This window comes from Sminthopsis crassicaudata, chromosome 6 (genome assembly GCF_048593235.1).
Source record: "Sminthopsis crassicaudata isolate SCR6 chromosome 6, ASM4859323v1, whole genome shotgun sequence".
Classification (NCBI taxonomy): Eukaryota; Metazoa; Chordata; class Mammalia; order Dasyuromorphia; family Dasyuridae; genus Sminthopsis; species Sminthopsis crassicaudata.
Window position 1 is genome coordinate 183,670,968 of NC_133622.1, and position 21,052 is coordinate 183,692,019.

The following is a 21,052-nucleotide window of genomic DNA, read 5'->3' on the forward strand; positions in this document are numbered from 1 at the left end:
GGACTTATCAAAAGTCATATGGCTAGCAAGCAGCAGGACCAAGAACTAAACCCAGATATTTTAATTCTAGATTTAATGTGCTTTTTTTTTATTCCCAAAGTGCATTGGCATGAGATTCTCCCCTTAATGGTAGAGATCAATGTTCCATGCCTACATAAGGGTACATCCAGAAACCACAAAAAGTTCAATTGCATGTTGAATCCAGTTAAATTGAATTAGGACAAAACTCAGCAGGAGAGATGTAGTGACTAAGACTTTCAAAGAGAACCAGGATCCTAGTCTGATAATAATACCTCTACCAACCTCCCAGGAAGAGGTAAGTATTGACTCATAGCTCAAGCTTAAGAAAGGGACCTGCTAGCTGAGTAATATCTCCTAGTTATTGTACATAAACTGTGTTCTATGGACTCTATATTTGAATTTATATGCATTGGATTTCTATTAAAAATGGGATTATTTAGCTTTAAGCAGAGCTACTATATAAAAAATCCATACTTATGTGGACCTTTGGATTCAAAGAATGTTAGACATTTAAGACCTAGTTCCTCTTTTCTTTCCATACTGTGATTTTCCTATCTCCATTTTACAGATAGGGAAACTAAGGTTTGTTTATATATTTTTTTAATTTTTATATTTTGTTTTCACATTATCTTCATTTCTGAATATATTACTCCCATTGAATTATCTCTTTAAAAAAAGAGAGAAGGAAAAATAGTTTAGACCAAACTGAGGTTTGTTATACATATTACAGGAATATTTGGTGATCTATATATAACAGTAAAGCTCTTTATAATGTAGAAAGGCAGGGAAATGTAGTAGGATAATTACTAAACAGTTTGGCCCCAGAAAATCTGGATCTTTAAAGTCTTAAAACTGTCAATTTCTGACCATATAAGTTCAGACAAGTCATTCATCCTCTTTGAATAACCTTTTAATAATAATTTTTATGCTTTCTATTTCAAAAGGAGCAAATGAAACAATACAGATATGGGAGCTGCTATTTAATTTTTAGTACATTAATCTTTCAGTACTTTAGGGACTGGTACTCTCTCATCATATCAAAAACATTTATTAAATGTCTGCTATGTGGCAAGCTCTGTATTAAGGAATGGGAATAAAAAGAAAAAAGAATTCCTTTCCTCAAGGAGCTCCCATTTAAAGGGAAGATGTAAACAACCATGTCCTTACAAGATATATGCAATGCAAATTGGAGGTGAACCCAGAGGAGATGTCTTCTACCACCACCTCTCTCTAACCCAGGAGATGGTCTTCAAGAGTTGACATGATTAAAATCAATCCCTTTGAAATCTACCTAGTAAGAAGTCTTAGTTATCTTGGTCTAATAATAATAGATTCAGGTCAGCCTCCCTAGCTTAAATGAAGGTATAGGAGTCTGGGTTCCACCAGGATAGCCCGAGAAAATCCATGGTCACCTCCAAGACATAATAAGATTTTGTAAAAGAGTAGTATTAGTGGGTATTATGTATTATAAAAAAGATAATATAAAATCTGGATGCTGCAAGATACTGAAGATCTCAGTAAAATGGTTCATTTATAGAGAGTTTATATTTGTAAACAAGACATCAGAAACTGTTCTTTAAAGCATAGCTATAAATAGGATGTATAATCTAGGTAGGACAAAATATAATAAACAAAAAGTATTTTAAGTGCTTAAAAGATCTTACTTATGGTCCTAAGAATTTCGAAGATTCAGAGTGTCACTGGATCTTGGACTGAAAAACACCTTAATGCTAGCCAGTTTACATGCTCCAATCAAATTTTCATTTAAACAGAAAAGGATACAATTAAAAAAACACATTTCTGCTGCCTTTAAAAAATCTTGAATTAGACCTTTGATTACATTGCTATAAGGACCTTTTAATGCAGAAACTTTCTCTATTAATAAGAATTGGCAACTGCTCTGTAATTTATAGTCTTAAGAGATATGCTTGGGTCAATGAGTGATATGTCCAGAGTTACACAACCAGTATATATCAGAGATAAAACTTGAACTCAGGTTTTCCTAATCTTAAGACCTGACTTTGCTATGTTGCCTCTCATTTATATAGCATTTACACATTAACAAAGCCCTTTTCTCAAAATGACTTTATGAGGTAGGAAGCTTAGTGTTATCATCCCCATTTTACAGATGAAGTAATTGAGTCCCAAAAGAGAGAAGTGACATGCCCAAGAGAACCAATTGTAAGTGCTAGATGTCCTGACCCAAGACAATGTTCTATTATATCATCCTTCTTCAATAGAAAGGACCTCCTTTCTTAGTCTTAGCCCAATTAATTTTAAGTTGTTAGGACCTGAAATCTGGAAAAAGATTTTTAATGATTATCTTTAATTTTTTTAAATTTTCTTTAGTTTTAAAGATATTGGCTAATGAATTTCATTTATTTCTATGTTTCTCATTACCTTCCGGTTATCTGGATCAAAATTTCCATCTTCATCTGATTTCTTTGACACTAGAATAGAAAAAAAAAGTTCTGTTTTGAAGTAGAATGTATACACCATTCCCAGTATTAGCATTTCTGCTCTATGATCCAATTTAAAAAAATTATTGAAGCTTTTTATTTTCAAAATATATACAAGGATAATTTTTCAACATTGACCTTCGCAAAACCTTGTGTTCCAATCCCCTCTCTTTCCCCCACCCTATCCCCTAGATGGCAAGTAATCTAATATATAAACATGGTAAAAATATAACATCTAAGATTTTTAAAAAACAGATAATGACATATCAATGCATTTTTGAAAGTAGCTAAACCTAAGGCACTGATAATTCTTTCCTGAAAAAAAATTTTATTACAGCTTTTTATTGACAAAACATATACATGGATAATTTTTCAACATTGACTTTTGCAAAAACTTCTGTTCCAACTTTTCCCTTCCTTCACTTTACGTTCCCTTCCATACATGTTAAACATGTTAAAGTATATGTTAAATACAACATATGTATACATATTTATACAGTTGTCTTGCTACACAAGAAAAATTGGTTTTAGAAAGAAGGTAAAAATAACCTGGGAAGTAAAACAAAAAATCAAGTAAACAGTAACAGAAAGAGTGGAAATGCTATGTTGTGGTCCACTCTCATTTCCCAGTGTTCTTTTGATGGGTGTAACTGGTTCTGTTCATTAATGATCAATAGAACTGATTTGGATCCTCTTATTGTTGAAGAGAGCCAAGACCATCAGAATTGATCCTCATATAGTATTGTTGGTGAAGTGTATAATGATATGATTCAATTTTTTAAAAGGTGGGGAAGAAGAGAAAATGGCTTCAGTAGGAATATCCTGCATATAGAAATCCTGCTTGTCCATGTCTGTGCTTATGCATGTGTGTGCCCTGTCCTACAGATCAATTAATGGTCTCAAATAAAGTGTTCTCTCATTATAATGATTTAATCAAATAGTCTCAGGATTTTGGCATAGCCCATTAACATTTTAAAGGATATATGTGATGGTTTTAAAGTATGCTTTTAAAAAAGAAAATGACAAATTATGAAAAATGACATTTAAAAAATCCATAAATATTAGACCCAATTATTCACAGAATCATGAGATATAAGACTAGGAGGCCATCTAGTTCAATTCATACCTAAACCCAAACATGAATTCCTTGTTGAACCCCCAAGAGAAGTATTCATCCAGACCCTGTTCAAAGATTTCCAGTCATGGGAAACTTACTGATTACTGAGGCCAATTATTCTGCTTTTAAACAGTTTTAATTTTTAGGAATTAAAAAAAAAAAAACTCTGGAAGATACCTCCATGTAACTTCTTCCCATTATTCTTATTTCTACCCACTGGGGTCAAGTAAAACAAGTTCAATCTTTCTTTCATATGATATTCATCCAAATATTTTAAGGCAGCACTCATATCTCTAGTCTACTTGGCCCCAGACTACTTTTCCCCAGGATAAATATTTTTAGTTTTTTCATCTAATTTTTAGTTTTATTTTTTTTAGTTTAGTTTTTCATTTTTTTAATTTAGTTTCATACATTATATGACACTGTCTCCAGCTGCTCTCTTCTGGATTCATTCCAAGATATTGAAAGTGTTGTAAAGCACCTCAGTTTTAAAACAACTTAATTTTAATGTATAATTATAAAAAAGAAAAGAAAGTAATGACATGGAAAATGGCATTTTAAAATTCTACATAAAATACTGAACACAAAAAAACAAATATCAGTAAGGAATGAAACTATACTAAATAGAATTAGGTCTTCAAGAAGGCATTTCCTAATTCTATTACAAATTTGAATTATATTTGAGTATATGAATATAAATATATGTATAAAGGAGTATATAAGTATATATAAGTCTTATGATGTCCTACCACACTTAAAAGCACTGAATGTTGGCCTAACAATAAGGGGCAATGTGAGCTGGGTTTCCACTTTTTTCCCTCTCAGTTGCATTTCATGGCAAAGAATAGAGAAGCTGAGAAATGTAATAAAGAGGATTTAGGCTTGTCTATGAGAGAGGCGATCCTTTTATTTCCTGTTTTGTTAGCCTTTAGTTTTCCATTGTCATTGATTAATGATGTTAAAATTACAAATAAAAATTGCCTCCTTTGAAGTGTGACTTGAATTTCCCAGTGTTAATTTGAGAACATAAATACCTATTACCTTTATCCTTTCTCACATTTATAGATCATTATCAAAGTGAATCAAACCATTTGATTGTTGTTATTATTGAGTTGTTTTGGTCATGTGTGATTCTTGAGTCCATTTGGGACTTTCTTGGCAAAGATAATACTGGCCTGGTTTATCATTTATTCCTCCAGCTCCTTTTCCTGATGAGGAAATTGAGAAAATAGGGTTAAATGGCTTTCCCAAGGTGATAAAGCTAGTAAGTATCTGAGGCCAAATTTGAACTCAGGAAGATGAGTCTTCCTAAATCCAAGTCTAGTGCTCCAAAGTGCCATCTACCTGCACTTCATCTGATTAAATTCCCTCAAGTTTTACTCCTCAAGCTCTGGATAGAAATGAACATCATGTAAAACTGACTATAGTGTAGAATACTATACCATGACCTAAGACTTGTTAGTGTGAGGGAGAAACGTAGTCTTCAATATTTCCGGGACATTATCTCCCATACTTTGCTAAGGATAAGAATAAAAGTAGGTCAGATAATACTGGCCAGGAGACTGAACTTTGACAAGAGAAAGCCCCTAATTGAATACTGAGAAGTCAAGTTTTATATTCATCAAAATTTCATTAGAAAACATACCCACTTTCTTTGTGTAAGTGAAAAGGATCCCTAAGGAATCAGAAGTAAAATTCTGCTTTGTTATGAAAATTCAGTGAATAATATCATTTTTAAGAAAAAAAGTATTTGTGTAAATATGTATGCTCAGACTCATTGACACATAGATAATAAGGGGATCCATTGCATTGACTTCTATTGCACAGCCACTACTCCAGTTTCCTCAGGGCTAACAATGTACAAAGGCCAGAGAGCTGAGACTCTTCATTGTATTAATAAATCACAAGGATTTATAGTTAGAAAGACAGGCTACCCCAACTTCCAATAGTATATAGTGCCATTATTGGACAAAATTATAAGTTGTGGGATGTGGAAGGAAAAAAAGGACAAATATGATATGATACATGTGCCAGTGGCAGGATCACAAACTAACACAAGGTGAAACATAGAAAGAACATTAATGGCCATCTAGTTCACCAGGCCATCTAGCATCCAAGAGGTAAAAGAGGCAAGTCTGGTCTAAGATGGTCAGGCAAGAATCCGAAGAACTGAGTGTCCAATTGATATGTGCTATAGTTCCATTTTAAATCACTCAACATAATGCCAGTGTCATAGATAACCTTTTCCCCTTGATTTGAATGAGCTACAGCTATGGACAGCTCTTTGTCACTGTAAGGGATGAAACTAGGTAGTAGATTAGGAATCTTGGAAGTTTTTAGCTTTAATTAAAGACAAGTTTTTCTTATAACACATTTCTATAATTGTCATATTGTATAAGGGAAATCAGACCAAAAGGGGGAAAACCATAAGGAAAACAAACAAACAAACAAAAAGTGATTCACATTAAGTGTCCATATCTCTGGATGTGGATGACATTTTTTATGTCTAGTTGATTGGAATTGTTTTGAATCATCACATTGCTGAGGAGAGCCAAGTCCGTCACAGTTCGTCATCACATAATCTTGCTTTTACTGTGTATGAAGTTTTTAAGGAAGAGTTTCTTAACTGTTAGAGCTAGCTAACAATGGATCAAAAGATCCTGGCTCTACAGCTGGACCTCAGAGTTCATACTGTACAACCACCTCATCTTACAGAAGGCGGGAGGGCTCAGGGCAGCAGTTAAGTGATTCTATTGGGGAAGAAAGTGACCAGCTACTCCAGTATCTTTGCCAAGAAAATTCCAAATGGGGTTGTAAAGAGTCAGGCAATGTATAACCTCATTTCCTGATATTTGATTACTCTACCCCATGAACTCACCATGCTCATTCACATTTAAGTGTCTTTACTTTCATTGTTTCCTGCCTAGAATATCCTTCTCTTTTCCCTTCTCCATCCACATTGTACTAACATTTTTTTCATCCACTTTCTTCCATGAAGATTTTCTTCCCTAACTAGTTATGCTCTTACTGATTCCTCCCTCTTCTGAACTATCCCTCTTAAAGTTGATACCCACTGAATACTAGTTGTTGCCTCTCCTCAAACCCAGCTATCTCCCTTATCATATTCATCAGCAGTGGCAAGGAGCTGTCCACAGCTGTAGCTCATTCAAATCAAGGGGAAAGATTATCTAGAAATACTGGATACTGGCAGCATCATCATATTAAGTGATTTTGTTATCTTTTTTTTTCTTTTTCTTTTTTTTTCCTGAGGCAATTGGGGTTAAGTAACTTGCCCAGGGTATTTTGAGTGACTTAAAATGAAACTATAGCATATATCAGTTGGACCCTCAATTGCTTGGATTGTTGCCTGACCATCTTAGACCAAGCTTGCCTGTTTTACCTCTTGGATGCTAGATGGCCTGGTGGACTAGATGGCCATTAATGTTCTTTCTATGTTTCATCACTTACTCATGATCCTGCCTCTGGCACAAGTACCAACCTATGATATTTGTATCTTGAGGATTATTTACTTGTGTGTGGCCTTTGACTTTTTACTACTGGACTATTGTTTATGCTCCTTCTTTTACTAACAAAATAAAACAAAACTGTTATTCATTTCTGACCTTTTACTACCACAACTATTACTGTGGCAGTCTCTACCCAGACCCAAGCTTAGAGATATTGAGATAGAGAAAAGTAAGACCCCTTTCATACTAAAAACACACAACAACAACAACATAATTGTAAGCAACAACCATTTTATGTACATGTAATTTCATATTTAATAATATAGAGCAGTGGTTCTCCAAGTAGTGGTCTAGAGAAGCCTGGGGATCTCTGAAACCCTTTCAGAAAGTCTACAAATTCAAAATTACTTTTTAATTCTAATGTGATAAATATCTATAAATAGAATCTGCAGAAACAAAAACTCTTTGCACAGAACTGCAATAATTTTTAATAATAGATATTGAGAACAAAAGTTTGAGCATCACTGATAAAGAGGGCAAAATAGTGATAACATTGACTTATTTGGATGGGGAATACCAGGTTTCTACTGAACACAAAAAAAGTGTTGAGATGACGGTTCTGAGAGATAATATCAATATTGACTAGATTTTAATCTTTTAATATTTTTAATCTTATTCAGTCGGGGGGCTTTATTTGCTTTTTAGCACAAAAATGCTTATTATATTTCATAATTACTTGTAAGAAAAGAAGCTCAATTTCTTCTTTTGGGGGCCTCTGAAAGGAGCCAGACTATCCTTTTATTTCCTCTCATGCTCCCAGACTCTATAGATCAATATTGAAGGCATCTATTAATTAATTTGAAATTTTTAAGTGTTCATGCCAAAATCAGATTGAAAAAATGCTTCATGAGAATTTAAAATTTCAAGTCATGTCAAGTCATTGATCACATACACGCCTGAATTCTCATTACTTTTCTCAGCTGTTCTATTCTTTGCCATGAAATCCAACTGAGAAGGAAAACCCTGGAGCCCCAGTTCATATTGTCTATTCATTGCTGTTAGTTCAATATTTAATGCTTTTCAGTAAGACATCTTAGGGCTTGGAACCTGGAAGAGATCCTAGTCGTCCTATATTCTGACTCCTTTATTTTTAGAAAAGAGCAAACTGAAGTTCATTGAGGGAAAGTGATTTGCCTAAGGTCATAAAAATAATTAGTGGAATCAGTATTCAAATTCAAGCTCTCAGATTCTAAATCCAAATCTTATAGTGCATTATTCTTTTGTGTCACTAAGAACTAGTGTTCCTTTTGTGACAACAATATGGCCATTCTTTTAAAGTGGTGACTCACTGGGATTCCTGAGGACAACCATTTCTAAGCTTCAGACAGCATGGCACCTTGAGATGAAGAGCGTGGCAACAGCCATGGGGATGGAGATGTTTTACACAGCAGGAGATGATCCTAAGGTTAAATCTAACTTTTTTTAATTAATTGAAAAAAGCACTAAAAATACCTTTTGTGACAAGAAAATAGAACATAGAGGACAATTTGCATGCCTGAGGGGGAAAAAAACATTTTCAGGCAAAAGTCTTGTAGGACATCCAACTTAGTACACTTCTCACACAAAATCTGGGGTTTTGTAACTCAAAAGCTGTCCTACTTTCGATTTTCTCAGTGCTGCCCTAACATGCCAAGTCAATTTTTAAAAGAAAATAAATATTCTTCCAATTTGATTTCTTCAACAACAGTACTGTCAGGGGCTATTAGCCATTCTCTCAGTGAGTAGAATTGTCATTTGTCTTCCCTCTGAATATAAAGACTGATACATTTTCCTTCAGGAACTTTTCTAATTGACCACTTAGATAAATGGAGAGTTAAAAATGAAGCTAAAATGACCATAAAAAATATCTAATTCATTTTTCCCCAAGATCCACTGACATAACTGGTTTTGACACAAGTGCTGAGTTGTAATCTCCAAGGTCAGCTATCTTCTTTCTATCTATGTATCTACCTATTGATTGACACACACATAACACACATGTAGACATACATATGTAGACATGTAGATTGTGTCTGTATGTGTATATGTAGGAATATAAATTTCTGTGTATGTATATATATATATATATATATATATATATATATATATATATATATATATAAACACACATGCATTTGTTAAGGTCAATTAAATCAGACCATTTCAAGGCAACCATCATCAGCTTGCTGCCTTCATAGCCACCATGAACTCTCATAATCCAAAGGGGAAAAGAAACTCTTGGCTATGGTGTCATTCATAGATTAGTAGCTGCCCTCACTTGAAAGATAGTGGACTAGGTTAAACATCTCATGGAACCATCATATTCTAGTCATGCTGAAAAAAGACCAATGGACTAAAAGTCAGAGCACTTGAGTCTAAGCTTTGGCTCTCAATGTCTTACTTTCCCCATCTGTAAAATGGGTATGGTAATCCTTGTTTTATAGGGTTTTGGAGAAAATCACCTTGTAAGATCTTAAGTACTACAATATATAAATAAATAAATATTATTTCTAGCCTATTTTTAGCTTTTATTAAAAGTTAACACAAAGTGGCTTTTCTCTAAACAGTGTAAGGATATTTTTTTTCTGGAAAGATTTTGTACCTTTTGATGTCCAGGTTTTATGTAAAGTCTGCATTTTCCTAAGTAAGGAGGTAAATGCCTCAGACACTAGCTCAAGATAGCTGGCTTTTCTTAACTTCTGGGTCCCTGGGAAGGAGGAGGTAACTGGTGGGAATGGTTATATCTATGTGTGCTAAGGGGAAATAGAAAATGAATGGATTGGTTCCACTTGGTTAAAGTTTGGGGAATGGGAAAATCATAGCTGATAATGAGAATTAGCAAACATGTTTTGCTAAGTTTGAGTTCTGAAGTAAAATCAGTTGCCCCAAGTTTTTCCTCATTAGACATTTTTAAATTAAAGGTTGGATGACTGCTTGTTGCACACTTTACAGAGGCAATCTTTATTCAGGTATGGGTCAGACTAGAAAACTTCCTGATCCCTTATAACTGACAGTCTGAGGCTTTATAGCAATATGTCAGATACCCAACTTAACTCATGCCCTAACTATTTTTTGTCAATAATATGTACAATAGCACAAAGGAATTTGAATATTCTGTTGGCATTTAAAAAATAAATTCAACCAGCATTTAGATGAGAGACTAATACACAGATTAAAAAAATGAGAATATTTAGAATTTTCATCCTTCAAATTCCACTCTTCAACAAAAAAAATCAAGAATATTCATTTAAGGTTTTACCATTTCAAATCTCTTAGGTTAACACTTTATAGATGAGTAACTTACCACCCCCATGAGGAAACCCACTTAGTGTGATGTAGAGACAAAATATCATAATTGGAGTTAGGGAACTTGCATTTGAATCTGCTCTGACACTCCCTGAATGACCTTGGCCAAGCTGCTCAAATAAAGGAATTGGACTAAACAGTTTCTAAAATGCCTTCCTATTTTAATTCCTGTGATCCCATGAAAATATTATGTTTTGAAGCTCTTCTTTCAGAGTACTCTCATGACCTCAAAGACCATCTAATCCAATTCATTCTAAAATAGGAATATATTCATCCTAGGCAGCCTCTTGAGAAGTTGTTCATTCATTTGTTGCTTGATCTTTTCAGGTCTCAGTTTCTCCATCTTGAAAATGAAGGAGAGGTATTAAATTATCCTTTTAACCTGCCATGCTATCTACCTTGTTTTAAAGCCTCTGCTTCAGCTCTAATATGTAGTGATTCTATGATTCATTGATTGAGAGAAATCTGGGAGAAGCCACTGTCTGCAAATACACATAATTAAAAAATATATATTTTCTTGCTTGAGAAAAAGGAAACAAAACCTAAAATAGGGAGTTTGTGCAGTTGGGGAGAGAGTAAGGATGCTCATTTGTAACCAAATAATTTATTGCAGCCTCAAGTGACAAGAAATAAATTGAGTAAGTTAAATCTCTTCCCGTCCCTCCCCATTTCCTTCCCTCTTAGAATGAAGTTAAATCACATTATCTATAAAGTCAGTCAATATCTATTTCTCGGAACTAACTAGATTTCTTTTAGTGGCCTTAAAATATTTTTCTCCTTTTAAGGTACAGGAAAAGGGAATAAATCTGTGATTTTATTAGTATTTGTAACTCCCAGGTGAAGAAACTCCCTCATCAATACAGGTTGGCACCTTCTCTTCAAATTATAATCTTGTAGAATTTCTCAAAAAAAATGGTGTCAAACTCAACTAGAAATGTCTTGGTTGAATCTCGACTTAGAAAATCATAAATTAATATTATCTATGTTATATTATACATCCATTTATTTTGTTAAACATGTTCCAATTATATTTTTATCTGATTCAAGCTTCACTGGGGAGTTTTGGAGTTGTGAATCTGACAACTTTGTGAATCTGACACCTTCTATCTAAAATATTGTGAGGCTAAGTGACTTATCCAAGTCCCTGTAACAACCCTTTTAAAATGAAGCATATGTCACAGTTTCTGATTAAGTTTCTCTTAGATTGTGGATCTTACTTGTCTGGAAATCTAAATGTACCTCCACATGTGCACAATGAGAACTTGAGATCATTAATGTTCAGAGATTTTTTGGAGTAACTAGTCATATGCTGACTTTCTTTTGCTTTAGTTTCTCAAAACATGACTCCTGGTTAAATAATTCATGTTTAGCTTATTTTATGCCTCAGAATCACAGGATTTAAAGCTAAGTAAGGCATTATTTTAGAGAACATTCCATCCATTTTCTACATATGGTGGCCAGAGAAAGGAAGGGATTTGCCCAAAGGTAAATATATTTTTTTTAAGAGACAGAGTCATGACTTTAAATCTAGTACTCTTGCCATGAAAACTTAGCTGCCTCTGTTGAGTTGAAATGATCATTCATCAGGACAAAAAAAGATTTGATTCAGCTGTAAATCAGAATATAGAAGACATGCAGAAAATAGCAGTATCAACAATGAAAACCTGAAGGAAGAGGAAAGTAGACTCTACCATTCTGTTTGTAGATGGGGGGTTTCCTATAGATGTTATCTTTTACTCCAGAGTCTGAGGAGGAGGAAAGAAAAGAAAGGAAAGAACAAAAGAGTGAGCAAGCAGTTGTGACAATTTCCAATCTATTTCTTAAAACAAAATAAAACAAAACAAAACAGCTTCATTCCTCTCACACAGTTAAAAATCACCATAATGGCCTCCTGCCCATTGAGTAAATTTTTTTAAAAGGATAGAGAAGCTTACATAGAGAAAATTAAATAGGACATCTATTGCTGAGTCAAGTCATGTCTGTATCATTGAATATTCCCAGTTTTAAAGTAGAAATAATGGAAGCTATAAATTTAGACATATTAAATACTTTCTCAAAAAATATAAATTTGATGCTGTAATCCAGCTGGCATCCATATTTCTGCTCCTAGGTATCTGTAATTATAATTTCTTTATGTTTTACAACTTATAAACCATTTTCCTTACAAAGAGATGGTTCAAATATTACTATCCCCATTTTCCAGATGGGGAAACTAAGGGTAAGGAGTGAAGTTATATGGTTAACAAGAAGTGGATCTGGGGTTTGGATTCAGATCTTTGCAAGTGTAGAGAATTGCAAAGATCTGAATCCAAACCCCAGATATATATATATATATATATATATATATATATATATATATATATATATATATATATATATATATATATATATATATATATATAACTGCCTTATTAATTATCATGGAAAATAAATTATACTTTAGGATTATTTTAGAGCTTTACAAAACATGGTTATTTAGACATGTGTGAGCACTTTTATGTCCCCACTTATTTGATCCTATAGCACACTAGCACGGCAGAGCAAGAGGAGACAATAGTAGACATTGTGGCCCCTGGTCAGTTTGGTACTTTGTTGGAGGATATGGAAAGAACACTCTGCCACCATTAAGAAGATGAGGGCTGCAGAAAAAAGGGTAGTGTCAGATAGTGCCATGATATTCCTTCTGAAGGGCAGCTTATGTGATGATTAGGTCAGATATGAGAGGGAAATCCTTACTGAGGGAAAAGGACCATGGGTCTAGTGAGTAATTCAAGAGAAGGAGGAAGTCAAAAGCCAAGTCAGATTGGAAACTGGAGTTTCCCAGTAATGGCAGAATCTGAGGGAAGCCAAGGATAAACATAGGTGGCCAGCCAGAAGAATCTTCCTAATATGAGGAGACTCTTGGTCTTAGAGGTATTGGTGAAATGATGGTTTTTCTTTTTAATTAATTGAAAACTTGCCTTTGATAAGTGCAGAGTTTATTCTCTGTCCCCTTCTTATGGTCCATTTCTATGTGTCCATGGGCTGACATGTATACCATGTTCCTGCCTTGTATGGCTCTGCTTTGCTCACAAGATACCATAGGAATTCCTTCTCCCCCAACCTCTTTCCCCTTCCCCTCAGGAGGTTAGCAGCAGGAAAAATTATTCAAAGTGAGAGAAGTTTTAGTCTTCATTCTGCCATTCACACAGGAAACTCAACCCCCCCAGACGCCCAACAATGAGATAGGAGATAATAAATAGACCAGAGGGATAGGGCAGTAAGAGATCAAAGCACAGCCCTGAATGCCTACCTGGTACATGGAAATGTCTAGGAGCCTGCTGATAGGTAGAAGGTGAAGGTTTGCTGTCTGAATACATGGATAAACTGGGAGTGCTCCGGCCACTTTCACTGCCTCCAAAGGGAAGAGCAAAGAAAGCAGATAAAAGGAGAAAAAAATGGAAAAGCAGAGTATTTCAAGCACAGAAAGCTTACTTACAACAGGCCTGATCTCCTGTCCATGGTGCTGGCCAAACTCTGTAAATTTAGCATTTGTCCAAAGTTTGAAACCAGGCCCAATTGACTTGCTAATCCAACCTTTCAATCAAATTTGGACACAGAACACCCAAGAACTATATCCTATAACTATATATTCAGGTTACAATATGGCCTCATGGGCAAATGGCAAAGCAGTAGGATGGTGACTACTAAGATTGCTAGATGGTTTAGCAGGGAAGCTTAGCAGCTGGACCTGGTTGTCTCCTTGGGATGTTTGCTCATTTAGCAGACATCCTTGTAAGCTTTGCTCTCAGTGTACATTTCCCAGATCCAGTAAATCTCTTTTGTGGATTTCTGAGATTCAATAAAAGCCATTTGAACTCTCTTCTCTGTTCTATTTCATTCAAACACAGCAGGTTGACACTTCAATTAGGGAATCCACAAGAGAATAGCTTCAGAATTTACAATGGCAATCAAGATCACCAATTTAAATGTTGTTTCTTGAAATCTGAGATCAACTGAAGACCTCAATGGCAAGGATTTCCTATAGTCCCTAAATTTTATTTGGTATGTTGAAGAGAAAACATCTTCCAACTCTACTTTATTTTCCCCGTTTTCTTTTTAATGCCAGTAAAGTTGGATTACCAAGTCAAAAATTAATAATGCCATAGTCAATTGGGCAAAAAAGTTCCCAAATAAACAATGTGCCAAATGAATGGATTTATATGATGTTAATTTGTTTATTTAGCTAAATAGGAATAAAGTCTAATTTGTTTCTCATCTGATTATACTTAAAGGAACGCTCTATGGCATTATAGCACAGCTTGGCAAATTAAAAGTACAGCTCTTATTTGGAAAGGGATTTGGGGAGAAAGGAAGGAAAAGAGGGACTGAAAAAACATCAAATTGGATTGTAGCAATTCAAAGCAACTGGAAGCTCCACATGACATTGTTATCCCACAAAGCCTCTGAGAGAACTATTTTAGTGAGGATGGAATGTAGAACTGATGACAAGTTAATGGTGAAGCTTTTTGCAAGGATGGGACTCAGGCTACAGCATGAATTAACAGCCCCATGGGAGTGCACTGCCAGCTGATGGGAGGGGTGACAGGGACCCTTGATTTAATGATGACCATGCCCACAGAAAGAAGTGCAAAAACACAGTTGGGAAGGGTAGTACTTGGCTGAATGAGCCTCTTCTGCCTGGAAGAGAGTGGGACTGACTATTTTACTGATTATGTATGTGAGGTTTCTCAGGAACTCCATCACTCATTTCCATCTCTTGAAATGATTTCCACCTCCAAGATAGACATACCTAAACTCTCAGAACCAATCTTTTCAAATCCCTGAATATTCCTAGCAATAGTGCTCTAGTCAGCCTTCTTGAGAATAAAGAACAAAATCGGAAGGGTATCACACCACAGAAAGATTTTTAGTTTCTTTGTTTTGTTTTGTTTTTGGACTCGGCCTGTGATTTTATTTCAATAGGGATTTCCTGTTGAAAAAATTCCCTTTGTCAATGAAGACTGTTACCCACTTTGCAACTTAGTCTTGGAGCTGTCTGGGGATACAGTGAAGTTAATAATTAATTCAAGTGTCACATAGCAGGTGTATGTCACACAGAGGGGAAGTCTTCCTGATTTTAAGACCAGATCTCTATCCATAATACTAGCTCATAGAGTCTTCAACTGAAATTCTCTGATCCCTCCTATCTGCTTTACAAATCTTATTTCCTGCTAAACTTATGTACCATATCTATAGAAAACCAAATCAAGTTTTATATGAATTTTTTCTATGTCTTGGTCTATCGCAAAAAAATGAAGTAAAAACAAAGGAAATAAAAGTTTTTATGTAATGACAACAGAAATTTTTTTTTTTGAAGTCAGAGTAAGGGGGAAAAAGTTCAATGAAAATATCAATGCTAAGTCTAAAAACAGACCCATGTTCTTAGCAAGACTTACTCTGACAAAAAAGCAATGGATTAAATTCTTTTATATACCTTAATCATACATCATTTTAACCATTATCCCTCAGGGATTTTTAACCTGTGAAATTCCTGCAATTCATGTACGTCGTAAGTCACTGTCCTTTTCTTTTCCTGTTATCCATTGATTTTCAGTTCACCCTCAAAATTCTTCTCCATGACCAGTAGAATAAGAGTTCCTTCAGTGTAGGGACTATCTTATTTTTGTATAGATACTTATTGGTTGATTGTTTGACTTCAGAATCTGGATCAAAGTTTCTCTATATTCTACCTCCTGCCATTGGTTCTTTAATTTCTTTACATCTCACAGATTCCTCTACTATCTTGTCCTACTTCACTCACTAATCAAGGACCATTCATCATACTTCACCATCTTTTGGAATGGTACTCTTTTACCACAGATTCCTATCCATCCCTCCTAATTTTTATTCATGCTAAATCTATTCCTTAATCTTGCCAGAATATCCAGTTTGGACATAACTTTTTCTTGAATCTATATAACCAACACTCTACCTTCATTTGCTGAGATAAGAATCCCAGGATGGCTATGTAAATGGTTCTTTAGTTATTCCCTTAAAACTTCTCATCCTCCTGAGTTTCCACCATCCCTAACCTGAACATCCATGTCTCTGGCTAACCTCCACCATGATTCCTCATTCCTACTACAGGACTGCTGATGGAATGGATTAAATCATTAAATTTCATTGCCTTCAACATCTACCAATTTTTGTTACATAAACTTAGCTAAATCCCCAATGGATTATCCTTGTACCCTATTCCTATCAACTATTTATATCATTTTCCACAGCATATTGCAAAACTCATCTTCTTTTTTTCTTTCCTTGCCAACAAACTCAATTCCAGATCACAATTGAGCGTCAAAATGGTATTATAAGAAAGGGAAATTAATTTAGACTCCAAGGACTTCAGTTTGAATACCAATTCTCTGATTTAACTATCTGTGTGGTAAGCCACTTAACTTTTATAAGCCTCATTTTCTTTATCACAATGGTGGGCCAGATGACCTCTTTTCAAGCTCTAGATACTGTGAGCTTTACAGATACCTCTGCTTGTACTTCATGGAGAATATTGAAGTCATTAGTGAACACAGACTGAAAAATTGCAGAAGAGATAAAACAAGCACAAGAGAGAAGATAGAAACAAAAGAGTAGCATCGTTCTATAAGAAGAGTCTGAATGCTAGAGCTCTCTGGTGACAATGAATATTAATGGAAACAAGAGATTGGGTTAGCTACACTGAGGGCAAGAGATAGCTTAAATAATAGCTAGGATGGCTGCTAGAGTAGAGAGGAGAAAAAGCAGAAATATATAACTTTTTGCTTTTTTCTAACTCTTTCTATTCTCTCTAAGGAGAATGATCTTTAGAATGGAAATGGCAGGACAAAAATGATTCCTAGGAAGTTAAAACTAAAGCTAACTGAATAGCTAGCTAGCCTCTATGAGGTCCTCAAATCAGGCCTCCAAACAGCAAAAAAACAAGTGGTAGATGTCTTATTACTGATTTTCTTGCAATTTTTTAATCAAGGAAAATGGAAAATATTCTACAAGAAGAAATATAGGTCATTTATATATATATGCATATATATATATATACATACATATATATATATATTCCTCAAACTATAGGATAGGGAATTGATTTTCATTGTCAGCAAAATTCTTTTTTTTTTTAACATCCATCTCACAGGTTTATTGTGAGAATACAATGAGATAATGTTTATAAAGTTCTTAGTATAATGTGTCAGCAAAATTCTAAAACATTATTGAAACATCAAAAAATATTGTGGATATTTTAAAATTTACTAAAAGTTGTATTAGATCATTGAGAATAGATTATACTAAAAAACGTCTTATTTCTTTTGTGGGGCTGTTGGCCTATTAGATCTAAGTATGCCCTAAATATCTTATTTCAGTAAGCAATTTGACAACTTTATCCCTGTGGGTGAGATGAATACATGAGTTCTGGTTGACAATCCACTTTGGTACATTTATAACTAGTAAAATGATTTGACCTAATAGTAATGATTAACTGATCACTTTCATCTTGGAAGAATGTCTCATCCTGAAGTATATCAGAAAAGAATTCTTTATGGTATTGTGTTAAAATTAAAAAAATAATAATAAGTTGTTAATTATTTTTATTAACAGCTTGGCTAAAGATCTTTATCAAATGTATAGATAATATACATTTTGGAGGACTATAATGAATGATCAAATATGAGTCCAAAATGATCTCAAAAGATTAGAAAAATGGTCAAAATCTAATAAGGTAAGTCAAGAGGAATAAGAATAAAGTTCTTTATGAACACTGTAAAAATATGGGATAGAGAGGTATAACAAGACAATAATTCATGTAATACAAAACCAGTAGAAGTTACTAACAATTATCTGAAAGTCAAAATATCTAATATACTCTTGGGTAAGATGAATAGAAGTTAGAAAAATGGGCAAAATATAGTAAGACAAGTCAAGAGGAATAAGAATAACATTTTTATGAACACAGTAAAAGAATGGGATGGAGAGGTGTAGCTAGACCAGAATTCATGAATCACAAAACCAGTAAGAGTTACTAGTAGTCACAGGAGAACCAAAATATGTAATAAAATCTTAGGCAAAATGAGTAGAAGTATCATATCCACAATGGAAAAGTCCAGAGATCATATGGAATTGTTCAGTTGTAGGTAAGATATTTTTAAAAGGTTATTGACACATAGAGGATAATGAAAAGAATGTAGAAGGAACTGGAAAACATACCCCATGAGGTTCAAAAGAGTAAATTGAGGGTCTTTACTTTGGAGAAAAGACTTATAAAGATATGACTTCATTTTCAAAAATTCAGAGTTATCATATGGAAAAACAATTACACATATTTTTCCTACCTGGTTTAAAAGGATGAAACTAAGAAAAATGAGTAGAAGTTGTAGAGAACTGGATTTAAGTTTAATACAAAGAAAAACTTGTAACAATGAGAGCAAACAAGAGTGGAGTGGGCTGCCTTCAAACATAGTGGGTTTCCTTTCATTGGAAGTCTTTGAGGAAAGTTGGATGATCATTTATTAGGTATGTTTTAGAGGTTATTCTTGGTGTGTGTATATGTGAAGTTATGTTGGGCTAGATGGTCACTAAAGTCCCCACCAAGTTGGACACACGATGATTCCATAAGCATTCCTAGGATCACATAGTAATGAAATATTAGTTCTGGGATTTTTGCCCTTAGATCATTAGTCTCAGCTGTCTTGCTAATTATACTACATAGTTTTTGCACAACAATAAACGTAGAACAGGAAAAGAGTGCCTTAGAGTTTACAAAGTCTTTTTCTCACAACAATCTGTGAACTAGGTAGTATAAGCATTATTAGCTCCATATTTAGATAAAGCAATACAGACTTAGAGGTACAGGACTTTTTAGAGTTAGAACTTAAAATTTGGCCAAAACTTGGTTTTTTTGACTTCATATCCATTGTTCTTTGCTATTTCCTTTTGCAAAAGATTTGCCTTTTCCTATCTGTAAAAGCCAGAAAGTTTTTCAAGTTATATTTTGGAGCTTTTTGAAGAGGTCACAGAGTTGGGGAAAGTTTGGAGGAAGTATGTTTAGTACTAGACTACAAGACAGGAGATTTGGGATTTGGTCTCCACTGCCATTTTAGAGTGCAAGACATTGGCCAAATTATGCCATTTCTCTGGGACTCAATTTTCTTATCTATCAAATTGGGAGAAGCTCTCTTAAGAGCAAACAATTTTGTAAATGGCTTCTGTGTATTTCATTTAGTCTTTAGTGATAATTCTGTTTTGACTCATCAATCACTTTCCAGCAAACAACCTCTTCAGCATGAGACTTTTCCACTAAAAAGCCAAACACTTAAGCAACAACATTTAATGTGATGACTAATCCATTGTGAGCAGTCTCCCTGACTCTCTACAGCTTCTATTTATGTAGTACGTTGGGGTAGAAAACTTGTTTGACTTATCATAAACATGGGAGTTGGGTGGTATAGTATTATAGATCCAATATTTTCATAGGAAGATAGGTTTAGAGAGGGGAGTGATTTATTCAGGGTCACGCATGTAGCAAGGCTTGGAATTGGGACTTTAACCCAAATTTTCTGACCAGTGTTTTTTCCTATTACATCATAGCTGTCCACCTACCTTAAAAATACCTTAGCAGTGAAAGAGTTATTATTTTCCTTTGAAGGTGACCTATTTAGAAAGGGAATAATGGAGAGCTACTGAGTAAGAAGAGTTTCTATTAGAAGCCTTTTATTCATAAATAAAGACAAAATTCCTAGGCAACTCTCACATTGTGAGAAAGTGTTGGGGCAGGCCACATAAAACTTTGACATTAAAACTGGAAGGAAAATGTAGACACCATCTAATTCAACCCCCTTACTGTACAGATAAGGAAACTGAAGCCCGGAAAGGTAAATTATAATAACTATAATTATACTTTTATATAGTTTTTTTTTAAGGTACACAAAGTGCTTTATTCACAATCCTGTGAAATAGGTACTAATATCACCATTTTATCCATGAGGATACAGAGTCACTAATTAAGTGACTTATTCAGAGTCACAAAGCTAGTAAATATCAGAGCTGGAGGTTCAACTTGGGACTGACTTTAAGTCCTATTCTGCAAAAAGGTGATTAGTTTCATTAATTTCTTCAAAATATAGAATTTAGTCTAATGGTTAGAACATACAGGGAGCCTGAATGCTGCTCAAAAGAAAGAAGAAAATGATTAATAGCTGTTTACCAAACAACCACTGTCTAATAGTGAGTTTTCCTCAAAATATTCCTCTAATGAGAAGTATCTGAGGAGTAGTGTTTGAGATGTTGGTTGAGGAGAGGAGTCATATCGATTAAACAAGATAACAAACGTTTGAAATTCCTATTCACTTTTGAGATTCTATGACTTCATCTGACTGTGAGCAAGAACCCACTGCAAGACAGATTTTTTTAAAAAGTCATTTAAAGAAGGCATTTTTATCTAAATATTCCTTCATCGGGACTGAAATATGTGTAGTTTGGCCCCAATCCTTTTCAGCAGGCATCTCTGGCAGTAACACTGGATCTGGAAAAGCCAGAAGAGATATGTAGCGCCTAGGACCTAAACATCAAGAAGTTGTCCTTGAAGAGATTTTACTTAGCTGGGCATTAAGGAAAAG

The 21,052-nt window shown here is 34.4% G+C and overlaps 1 protein-coding gene across 7 annotated transcripts in view; it reads right to left on the reverse strand.

Annotated features, from left to right (window-relative positions):
- ABLIM2 (actin binding LIM protein family member 2) overlaps nucleotides 1–21,052 on the reverse strand; it is a 293,927-nt gene that overhangs the window by 40,945 nt on the left and 231,930 nt on the right. For 6 of the 7 annotated variants that reach the window (XM_074276290.1, XM_074276285.1, XM_074276287.1 and 3 more), the window contains 3 exons: nucleotides 13,702–13,803; nucleotides 12,101–12,154; nucleotides 2,422–2,471 (listed from right to left, as the gene is read on the reverse strand). In XM_074276290.1, coding sequence (XP_074132391.1) covers nucleotides 2,422–2,471; nucleotides 12,101–12,154; nucleotides 13,702–13,803 — 206 coding nt within the window. The remainder of the gene's footprint in view (nucleotides 1–2,421; nucleotides 2,472–12,100; nucleotides 12,155–13,701; nucleotides 13,804–21,052) is intronic. The other variant, XM_074276288.1, reaches the window with a different exon arrangement.